Here is a 12,399-nt window from a genome sequence, read left to right as displayed (position 1 = left end):
TTGTTTTTTTGCATGAGCATTTGTTGGTATATTAGCACTTCATTTGCATTTTATTTTAGCTGACTGTAACGAATGAGCAAATACTATAATTACGTGTGTGTATCACTTAAACCAGATACCATCCCCTGCATGCTGTCGCCTTGGTCGGAGTGGAGTGAGTGTAGTGTCACATGTGGACGGGGGATCCGAACACGGCAGAGGATGCTGAAGTCTGATCCTGCAGAGTGCACTGAAGAGCTGGAGCAGACAGAGAAGTGCATGCTTCCTGAGTGTCGTAAGTGCTCTTTTGTTGTTGTTGTTGTTCTTCTTCTTCTTCTTCTTAGGTAGATACCGGGTACAGCTCACACTCTCACATCTAAAACCAGTCAAACACAAAAGAGCGCTGAAGATTAAACGATCCCTGTTTGCATTAACTGAACAGGATTACATGAGAAAAGTGGAGACTAAATATTTGAAAGTAATACAGAAAGCCAGAGTATATTAATATAGTAACTAGTTACCTATTAATGCTAATATCTGATCACATCAGCTCAATGCATTTGGAAATTTGGAGGTGGTCAAGATAACCTGCTGAAATTCAAACTGACCATTAAAACGGTGACTAACATTGCTTTAAGTGACTTTATATTTCAGAAACTGCTGATCTACCAGGTTTTTCCCACGTAACTATCTCTACGGTTTGCAAATAATAGTGGGAAAAAGAGATCCAAATATCCGATGAGCAGCATTTCTCTGTGAGAAAATGCCTTGTTGATGCCAGAGGTCAGAAGAGAAAGGCGAGAATGCTTTAAGCTGATAGGAAGGCAACAGTAATTCAAAATAGCCACTTGTTACAACCATGGGATGCAGAAGAGCATCTCTAAACTCGCAGCACATTGAACTTTAAAGCAAATAGGCTACAAAAGACCACATCGAATGCCACTCCTGTCAGCTAATATTAACAAACTGAGGCTATTTTGCACAGACTCACCAAAAGTGGACAATAGAAGACTGGATGTTCTGATGAGCTCACCGAATCTATGCCAGAAGGAGTTAAGGCAAAAGAGATCCCAATATGATAAACTGTGAACTGATTCCTGATTTTTTTGTGTTTTCATTTCAACTACAACTTCAGCTGATATGTAATAATGGTGTCCTTTCTACAAAGATCCCTAAGAATGCAGGAAATAAGAGTCTCATCCTCCATATTTCCTCAGATAGGACCCTGGACTTCATCTGTGCCCCTCCTAATGCTCAAACAAAACCTACCCCCTGAGGTATCAACCTCAAAAGTCACATTTTGGTCAGGCTTTAATGATATTACTAAGAAAGGTGTTAAAACGTTTTTTTTCTTTTCTTTTCTTGTTTGACTATAGAAGGGGCTAGTTAATCAGGGTGTCAGTGATTTCCTCCAGGACTAAAACAGTGGCGCTGCCACACTTACTAGACATAAATCACACACAGCACAGAGTCATTCCCATCTTCATAGCCAAAGAGTAAGATTTATTCTCCTTGCCTACAGTGTATTTCAGTAATTATTTAACATGCCCCCATCACTTTTTCTCAGACTTGGGGACTATGTGGAGTCATATGTCATTGCTTAAGAGCTGAAACTTGCAGAGCAGGGGACTGGCAGAGAATTGACAATAGTAATCACTTGCCTTTGAGCACAGCAAAAATTTTTGGTATGATAAATTAGTCACAAACCGTTTTGTCGTGTTGAAGATGTAGCAACTTTGCATGAAATGAATTCAGCCCATTCACCTAAATTGACCACATGCCACATGTGACTAGTAGCACTATAGTGTGACAAAAACATGACTGAACACCATATTGGATTGGTCATTTCCAATCACGATATAGCATGCACTGCTGGCTTTTAGAAATCTTTTATCTGCATTAACTTTATAATTTTGGTATAAAAGTGAGCAGCTGCCGTGCTCATTAGGAGTTGATCTGTTTAATGTGAATACACTAGTTGCATGTACATCCAGACAGACACAAAAGTTAAGTCTTAGGCTACGTTCACATTGCAGGTCTTAATGCTCAATTCCGATTTTTTGATCAAATCCGATTTTTTTGTCTGCTCGTTCACACTACAAATAAAATGCGACAGAAAACGCGCTCTAGTGTGAACCCTCAAAGCGGCCCGCATGCGCAAAAGAAGACTTCACACACAACGCGCTCTGTTTAGACCCAGAGCAAACAGTATTGTTTGACTGATGGCCGTTAATATAAAGACTTCCGACTTTACGTTTCCCAATTTTTGCTTTAAGTTATTTTGTTATTTACATAATAATGTAAATAACCTAATAATGATCCTTATTGCTGTTTTAGAGGAGCGGTGCTTCAAAGGATAGTTGCAGATTTCTGTCAGAATCTGCAGATTATACAGTACAAATAAAGTTATCACGTTTCTCCAACGTTGTCTTCCCAACAGTTTCACTGACATCTACACGGGATGGCCAGGAAGCGTTCGCGATGTCTTCTCGGGCGCTTCTCCGGTGCTGATAATTGGCGTCTGTCTTGTGACGTAAAAGACGGATTTAATGCGACATGACCGTTCAAACAGCATTCGCTTTCTAAAACATCGGATATGTATCGAATTCAGTACCACATACGAAAGTGACCCAGATCGGATTTGAAAATATCGGATTTGCGCCGTTCACACTGTCATACCATGATCGGATATGGGTCGCATAGGGTCAAACAAATCGGATTTGATGCGCTTTCGCCTGCAGTGTGAACGTAGCCTTAGTTATCAAATTTCAAACTCAAATTCAAATTTTATTTGTCACACACACACAACCATACACAGTATGACATGGGGGTGAAATGCTTGTAGCTGTACAATGCCCGACCATTAAATGACAGAAGAAAAGTTTTACAATATTTACAATTTACTACAAAAATTTACAAATTAACTTAGGAATTTACAGTAAAGAATGTGCAAATAGCAGAAGAGATTATAAAGATTATAAATTATAGGAATTATAGGATTATAGGAAATGTGTGGTGGTGCGTGTGGTGACGTGTGTGGGAGAGTCCAGTCCTACACCTGGTTCAGGGCCCGAATAGCCTGGGGGAAGAAGCTCCTCCTCATTCTCTCTGTTTTGGCCTTAAGGGAGCGGAAGCGCTTCCCAGACCTCAACAGTGAGAAGAGTCCATTGTTGGGATGGGAGAGGTCCATCATAATCTTCCTAGCTTTGGACTTGCATCGCTTGGTGTAGATGGACAGCAGGTCAGGGAGCTCTGATTGAATGATGCGTTCGGCTGAGCGCACCACTCTTTGCAGATCTCGTCTGTCCTGCTTGGTGCTGTTCCCAAACCAGGTGCAGATGTTTGACGTCAGGACGCTCTCGATGGTGCAGGAGTAGAAGTTCTTGAGCACCTTCAGTGGCAGATGGAAGTCTCTAAGTCTTCTGAGGAAGAAGAGACGCTGACGGGCTTTCTTAACCAGGGTGTTGATGTGACAGGACCATGACAGGTCCTGAGTGATGTGGACACCCAGGTATCGGAAACTGTCCACTCTCTCCACTGGCGTGCCACTGATGATGAGGGGTTTGTAATTCCTCGCCTGCTTTGTAGTGAAGTCCACGATCAGCTCCTTAGTCTTGCTGATGTTTAGGAAGAGGTTATTCTCCTGGCACCAGGTCTCCAGGTTCCTAATCTCCTCCAGGTAGGCCGTCTCGATGTTGTCGGAGATCAGGCCCACAACAGCAGTGTCGTCAGCAAACTTGACAATGGAGGTGGTGTCGGATGTGGCTACACAGTCATAAGTGTACAGTGAGTACAGCAGGGGGCTTAAAACACAGCCCTGAGGCACTCCAGTGCTGAGTGAGATGGAGGGGGAGACTTGTTTTCCCACCCTCACTGATTGGGGTCTGTCTGTGAGGAAGTTGAGGATCCACTGACACAGTGATGAGCTGAGTCCTAGATCCGTCAACTTGGTGAAAAGCTTAGAGGGAATTATTGTGTTGAATGCTGAACTGTAGTCCACGAACAGCATCCTAACATAACTCCCTCTGCCAGTGTCCAGGTGACTCAGGGATGTGTGGAGCAGGTGAGATATGGCATCGTCTGTGGAACGATTAGTCCGGTAAGCAAACTGAAGTGAGTCGATGGTGGCAGGAAGTGAAGAAGTGATGTGATCTCTCATCAGTCTTTCAAAACACTTCATTACAACTGAAGTCAGTGCTACTGGACGGTAGTCATTGTGGCAAGCGGGCTGTTGTTTCTTTGGAACAGGAACAATAATGGACTGTTTGAAGCACGTGGGAACCACAGCTTGGGCCAGGGAGAGGTTGAAGAGCTCCGTGAACACCGGTGCTAACTGGTCAGCGCAGGCTCTAAGGACCCGGCCAGGGATTGCATCTGGTCCTGCTGCCTTCCTGGTGTTCACCCTCCTGAAGGTGTTCCTCACGGCATGCTCTGTGATGACGAATGCATTTTCTTCACTGGTGCACTCCGAGCACGCGCAGCCGTTTGTTGTTTTAATTGCTGCGGCGTCGAAGCGAGCATAAAACATGTTCAGCTCATCAGCCAGTGAAGCATCTGCATTCATCATTGAAGAAGCTGGTCGTTTATAGTCCGTTATAGTCCGCAGTTAGCATGGTGTGCAACACTCTCTTTTTTCCAGACTCTTTGTTCTGGGCTGTAACTGTAAATGTTCATCAGCACTCATGGTGTCATGCTGGTGACAGCACTGAATCAGGATCCAAGCAAAAACCAAGAAAGAAATGGATATAGAAATAGAAAAATGGTATAATAATAATATTTAAGGGCTATGTAACAATGAACCGACAAAGTCAAGACAAAAGCACACTAAGTAAACGCCAGGGAGAAGATAATAAGGTCAAGTGAGCTCACCAATCCTGGAGTAGCTCTTTTTAAATTTTGTGCCTTTATTCCTGTCTTTCCCTCCATGTTTACCTTTTCCTCTTCTCTTCCTTTTTTCCTTCCATCTATCTAGCTGTCGACTGCATGGTCTCAGAGTGGACAGAGTGGTCAGAGTGCAACAAGACCTGTGGTAAAGGACACACCATTCGGACCCGTATGATCAAAGTGGAGCCACAGTTTGGAGGCAGCTATTGTCCTGAGACCATCCAGAGGAAGAAGTGCAAGCTCCGGAAGTGTCGGCGAAAACCGATTAAGGAGGAAGAGGTGCCAGGTTGGTCGTGGTAGTCTGTTGAAACTGCTTCATGTAGCATTTAGACATTTTAACGAGCCGATGTTTTAGATGGTTAGTTGTTTTATTCCAGCAAAGCAATTTAAGTCAGGACTGAGATACTAGACAAACCCTGATATGTCCATCTGCAGCTGTTTGTTTTTGGTGACATGGCTCCATGTGGGACCTAGCTAGTTAGACGTGAGTAACCGTATCAACAGATCCATGAGGTTACATTGGCTCGCGATGACATCGCCTGAGTTTGATTTTGTGACCTGTTTTAACTAAAGTTGTTTCCTGATAGAAATATAGAATATGTAAATATACCACATTAACAAATGTGACGCACAGATATTAAGTCTTTAGCATCCATGTCCACAACAGAAGATAGTCGATGCAAAGGGTCGAGCAAGAGTGCAGACAAGCATGAGAATACACAGAGCAGAGATGTTCAGTGAAGCTACTTTCAGCTGCTCCCTTATTCACAAGAGACTGTTAAAGTAGATAGCTCCACATGTTTTGATTTGGCCGATCATTCTTTTTGCTCTTAAAAAACACGAGATGCCCTTCCTGACGCAACCGAAGGGATTGGTCTCTCCTTCTGAGATCGAAGCCTCTGTATAAGAGAAATAATGAACAAATGTTTAAGTTCATGCAATTTCGGGATATTTTGCTTTTCCTTGTAATTTTTTCTATTAACTAAGAGTCTGTTTTATTCCATCAGGTTGCAGGATGCAGCCGTGGTCTAGCTGGACAGAGTGCACCAAACCGTGCGGGGGAGGGATCCAGGAGCGTTTCAGGGTGGCAAAGAAAAGAACAAAGTCCAAAGGCTGTAAGGACAGGAAGGAGATCCGTGCCTGTAACGCTCGGGAATGCTAGGGGGCACTGCTAAGCTACAGAGAGGCAGGGAGGTGTGCAGTGGATTAAACATGAAAATCAGAATTCATTAAAAACAGTGGTGACAGAGATTGATTTTTTTTATGTAGCTGGGAGGAGACGTACAGGATTATTATGGGTTATTATTGGAAAAATCGGAGGATTTAAGTAAGGATTTAAGAAAGGGAAGGAATAAGAAGAATAAGACATAATGACATGCTGTTTTAGTGACGATTTTGTGGACATTTAGTTAGCTGGGTTGATTTATTTTCCTTTTAGAGCATAGTGGAAGTATTAGAGAGAAAGCCTGTGTCCTGCAAAAAAAAAAGAAGAAGAAAGAAACCTGACGCTAAAGTAACCTAATACATATTTTGCAACAAACTTTAACTTTTTAGTTGGGTTTTGTTTACTCCTAGTAGGAAAGTATTTTCTGTGTATTTTCACCAATATCTCCCTGTCCTCTGCAGCACCTACAAAACATTGATTTAGCTACTAAAAATCAGGAGCTGAGCATTTTAATGAAAGCTGGATACTTTTAATGTACTGTTTATGTAAAGGCTCTACTGGGGAGAATTTAAAATTAGCATTAGCTAAGTGGATTACACGCTCTGTATTGGAAATATGTTAACCTGCTTTGTCCCTATTAAGATGCCTCCTATAACACTACCAGACAACTTTAATCTGACCATTAAATGCCATTAATTCTGTGATACTACTTTACTTTGATTTAGTGTTTCATCCAGTGCTACTGTAATATTAAGATTTCTTGCACAGGAAAAATATTAGTTCAGTGAGAGCTATTATACTCAAAAGAATATTAAGTACATCTGTACTATAAGGTCAGACACATGGTAACAGGAGGAGCAGGGTGGAAGGCAGTTGCAAAGCAGCTTGTAGTGACAGTGGAGAAGCTGGATGGATGAATGTGTAGAAGGGAATCAGCCGGGATTGTGACCGAGTGTGAAGTTGTGATCTGTCTGGAGTAATGCCATGTTTAATTATTACTCTTAGTTTGTGTGGTAAAAGGATGCAACTTCTACCTGGTTGGCTGAGGGAAAATGAAAACTACATAAAAGACAATGAGAAAACGCACTGAGTGGCTCTGTTCAAAAAGCACAAAATCCATCTTCTAGTGTGTCTAGTTCAATGACACATCACTCATTATGTAAAATGTTTAGTGCACACCAGTTTCCACTGGGCTCTGTGAAGGGCTATTTTTTGGACATGTGCAGTCACTGTAAGGGTGACAGTGAAACAGCAATTGCATTGCAGAGCCAGGATAAGTCTTCCCCTTGCTTTCAGACTTCAGGCTAAACAAACTAAGTTGGTTCTCACAAACATCAGAGGATGAGTTTATACATCCAACACAATTGGATCAGTGTAAAAGAAGCCTGTTTCTCAAAATGTTAATGTGCTACTCCAGTGTTATTGTTGTATGAAATAAACTTAACGTCAGATAATGGAAACAGAAACATTTTTAGGATGTATTACCCACTGCTTTAAAAATGAGCTTCGGTTCTAGTGAGAAAAAAATCCCACGGATTGAATAATTGACTGCAAACTAACTGTGAAAATCTTCTTCTTCTTTTTTTTTGCAAGACATAGATGGTAACACAGAAGTCTCTAAAAATCTGAGGATATACGTACATTCACTATCTAACCAACGCATATAAATGACACTGCTATGTAATTACTAAAAACCACTTTCCTTATGAACAGACCATTTCAGTGGAGATGTTTTATACTGTTAAAATGAGTCTTTATATACTGTACTGCTGTTTATCTGTCATTTCAGCTGATGTAGCATCAAGCCTGCGATAGCTCTCATTCTGTCAGAAGAGTTTATTTTAGCATGTTCAGAGGTGATTATGTTTTATTTGGACATCACGCTTTATCAGCTGTAGTTGTGGTCGTAAAACACTAGCGAAATGACTGTATCTGCTTTGTTCAGACGGAGCCTTAGAAGTGTCTTAGACATCTTACACATCTGCTGGCTGTAAAAGGCATATGTACTGTAGAGGATATAGAAGTTTCTACAGTATTCAAACCTGTAGGATAGATCAATGTACAGCAGACTGTTACTGGGACCTTGGTTACAACACATTTTTCCAATGTATTGTTTTTACTGCGCTTTGTGAAGATAAAATCGATCTGTAAAATCTTTTGGGGATTTTTTATTTTTATTTTTTTGCATTACTTAGCAGATTTTGTTGCATTTTTTTTATAAGAATGTCAACACAAAGGTGTGTTTTCTGTAGATGTTTTCTCTGAAGTCACTTTCTTTTATTTACAGGGCTCTTTCTTTTGTTTCTTTATGTCTGTACCGTGTGACTCTTTTGTAAGAAACCACCTTTACAATAAAAAAAATGGTAAATGTGAGAGTCATGGTGTCATTGCACTAATGAAGCTCTTCCTTCAGCATGTTGTGTAAGAACCAACAATGACAGCAAGGTGACAAGTGAAGATGCAATATTGTCCTTCAAATAAAAAAAGAAACACATACAACTTTATAATAACCACCGCTAATAAATAGTTCCTTGATAACTAATATTAGGTCTTGTATAAAGTGCTAAGTGATGACTACAATACTACAAAATTGATCTAACTTAAACTATATTTGCTGTATTTAAATGCCTTAAGGATGAGAACAAACTTGCTGATCAGTAGTGAAACATTGCAAAACACCAATTTATTATTCTTTTAATTCATGATAAGAAAATGACATATTTTAACAATACTACTGGTAAGTGGATATTAGTTATCATACTGCTGTTTAATGTTAAATAATGTTAAAAGTTATATAAATAAATAGCAATAATAAAAGTAGTTATTGCATCCATGAGGCATAACATTATGACCATCTGCCTAATATTGTGCTAATTCCTCTTTTGCTGCCAAAACATTTCCAGCCTGTGGAGCCCTGGACTTCTTTAGACCCCTGAAGGTGTGCTGTGGTATCTGGCACCAAGATATTTCCAACAAAGTTGTGGAAATTCTGGGGCCATTATGAATCTGACTTGTTTTTTCCAGCACATCCCATAGATGCTCAATTGGACTGACTGGCCTGGAGAAGATGTTGTCAACACCTCAAACTTGTAGTTCTCCTCCTCCTGATACACTTTTGCTTTGTGGCAAGGCGCATTATAATGCTGAAAGAGGCCACAGCCATCAACGAATACCTTCTCCATGAAAGGATGTACATGGTGCGCAAAAATCCTTTGATTATACGTGGTGGTATGTGCCAAAGTAACATCCACATGGATGGCAGGACCCAGTGTTTCCCAGCAAAACACTGCCCGGAGTCCTGGTGCCTGGTCATCACAGTTTGGTCCTTGTCAAACTTGCTTAAATCACTGAATTGTGTCCATTTTTCCCACATTTCACTTGCTCCCTAACATATCCGCCGGACTAACTGTTCTGACTACCAGATGAACAGATGACCAGTGTTACTCACTTCACCTTTCAGTGATCATAATGTAATCTGGAGTCAGATGCGAGGTCCATCAGCCATGGCTGAAACTGTGTGATGCGAAAGGACAACGATCCTAAGTACAGCAGCAACTCTGGACTTGTGCTGTGGTGGGACCTCAAGATAAAGGTGCATAAATGGATCCTCACAAACCTCAATGAACTGACGCAATGTTGTAAAGAAGACTGGGCCTGAATTCCTCCACAACAATGTGAGCATTTGATAGTCGTACAGAAAACAATTAAGTTATTGCTACTAAAAATGGTTCTAAAAGGTTGAAAATCATTGCTTTCACACACTGCATCTACATTTTTGGCTCAGTTTTTGTTCAGTAAATAACACGACTGTGTAATATGTCATGTTGTTGCTCAAAAACGTTGTATTTGCCTAATTTTAGCACCGTTTTAAGACGAGATGATTTGTTTTCGGGGTGTATTTGCTTTTTAATATGACTGTATGCATGGATTGAAAAATATGACACAAAGAGGAGTCCAGGTTCAGTGAGAATATGTATCTTCATTTATTTATTATTTATTCTTACCATAAATAATAGTCTTTTTCATAGTAATCAAGATTTCTGGTTCTTTCCTCACCCCAAAGTTTGTAATTAGTACAGGAATGAGTGCTGAGTAGCTCATAGTTCTAATATAATTACATTTTTGGGTGGTAGTATATCAGCTACACTCATAGATGATATAATAGCCAAACTGATTTAAACAAGTCATTTTGGCTTGTAGTTGACTGTTATAACTGCACAGAGTTTGGGGCCCTAGTCTAGTCCAGCCAGGCTTATTTGATGAGAAGATACAAGTAATCCAGCAGATGAACTTCAGTGACAGGGTAATTATTCTGCAGTCGGTTTTGTGGTATTTAGTTCTTGTGTCTGATGTACTTGCAATTTAATTCCACTAGATGGAGATACAGGCATGAGGACGGCAGTTCTTCTGTAGGAGTGGACTAAAAATGTAGTCCGATTTATTCAGTGTCTGTTAACATTGTTGGCTTATAGTCAGATTAACAGCTTCATAATGGCTATAACCCTACTCTGCATCTGCTGTCTATCATCTACTGAAATGCTTATACCTGACATTAAAACATGGCCAAAATAAAAGCTGAGGTAGAGCAGTCTGCGTCATTTGTTTTTAAGTTCCAACACATGAAATTATACATTTCCCATAATGGCTCCTTTTGCTGCACCTGCATTGAAAACCAGTTTCTATAAAACGCCACACTTTCACAATGATAGCAGGCAAACCTGACATGTCCTACAATGACATTACTATGACTTCAGCGGAGTTGGTTTTCTCTGTCTAATAAGAAGACCACAGTCATACAATCTGTTATTTCTAATATTCCAGAAAAATGTGTAAAAATTATTATTATTATTAATTAAGATAAAAGGCACAAAAACTACATATTTAAACTGACTTAACTTAAAAATATAATAACCTCATAAAACCTGAAGCCTCATAACTTGCAACTCTGAACTTTGACTGCTTGTTTAACAAACCTGTGCAATCCAATGAGACTTTAAGTGTCATCAAGTCAGCCCACATATCATATTCTTATGAATAAGAGATGCTAGAGAAAGTACAATATAGCTTTTTATGCACCAAAGATCAATATTGAATGATGTTTTGAAGCTGCTGGGTTTCAGCTCAAACAGTGAGAGCAACAATTAGACATGCTTTCAGCTCCGAACAGAGCACAAGCACTTTATGACAGTTCCCATGACAATGACTGCAGTCACTTTCCTTTAAAACCTTGGACCCTGAAAAGTTCATCTGAGGATAGGTGTCCTGATGCAGTGATAACATTGCTGCAATATTTAATAATTTAACTCCCAAAACTCATGTTGTTATTTTGAATTCTTAGCAACAAGCAGAGGGGCATTGGCTGGGCAAGGGTAAATATATGAAATGATGCCTCCTGTACAATTCTTGAGAAAATCTGGTGTCCTGCACATAGGTGCAATATATATTCTAAATCAAAAAGCCACTTAGATACACAGGTTCACTGCAATTTCCTGCAAATATCTAATCAGCTAATCAAATGGTAGAAACTCATTCCATTTAATCATGTAGACATGATCAAGACAGTCTGCTGAAGTTCAAACCGAACATCAGAATGGGGAAGAAAGGTGATTTAATTAACTTTCGTGCCAGAAGGCTTGTTCTGGGTATTTCAAAAACTGCTGATCTACTAGGATTTTCCCACACCAGCATCTCTGGAGTTTAGAGAGAAGGATCGGAAAAGGGAAAAGATCCGGTGATGTCAGAGGTTAGAAGGCAATGCCAGACTGCTTCAAGCTGGTAGGAAAGCAATAATAACTCAAATTTGTTAGAATAAAGGAATGCGAATAAGCATCTCTAAATACACAACATGTCAAATATTCTCAAAACTATGGCAGTTCTGTTCTTCTGTCTCCAATACAGCTGTTTTGCTCTCCTCTGTAATGACTAATCTGTGGATGCCGTGATAGACTTGATTTCTGCTGCAACATTTGGAAAGTAGAGATCGAAGCTGTTGTATGCATGAAACATGAAAACATACAGTACTGTGCAAAGGTTTTAGGCAGTTGGAAAGCGAATATTTTCAAAATGGAAGCGTTAATCATTCATTTTCATTATTAGCAAAATGCAGTGAATGAACAAAAGAGAAATCTAAACCGAATCAATATTTGGTGTGACCACCCTTTGCCTTCAAAACAGCATCAATTCTTCTACTTGCACACAGTTTTTGAAGGAACTCGGCCGGTAGGTTGTTCCAAACGTCTTGGAGAACTAAACACAGATCTTTTGTGGATGTAGGCTTCCTCACATTCTTCTGTCTTTTCATGTAATCCCAGACACACTCGATGATGTTGGCATCAGGGCTCTGTGGAGGTCATACCATCACTTCCAGTACT

General features: G+C 40.2%; 1 protein-coding gene across 1 annotated transcript in view; it reads left to right on the top strand.

Annotated features, from left to right (window-relative positions):
* spon1b (spondin 1b) overlaps positions 1-8,401 on the top strand; it is a 121,211-nt gene extending 112,810 nt beyond the window's left edge. The window contains exons 14-16 of the mRNA XM_082538584.1: positions 116-274; positions 4,952-5,149; positions 5,871-8,401. Of these exons, the coding sequence (XP_082394710.1) occupies positions 116-274; positions 4,952-5,149; positions 5,871-6,025 (512 nt within the window). The 3' untranslated portion in view covers positions 6,026-8,401. The remainder of the gene's footprint in view (positions 1-115; positions 275-4,951; positions 5,150-5,870) is intronic.
* The last annotated feature ends 3,998 nt before the right edge of the window (positions 8,402-12,399 follow it).

This window comes from Aulonocara stuartgranti (genome assembly GCF_965226115.1).
Source record: "Aulonocara stuartgranti genome assembly, chromosome: 7".
Taxonomy (NCBI): Eukaryota; Metazoa; Chordata; class Actinopteri; order Cichliformes; family Cichlidae; genus Aulonocara; species Aulonocara stuartgranti.
This window is presented reverse-complemented; position numbering and strand designations above follow the sequence as displayed.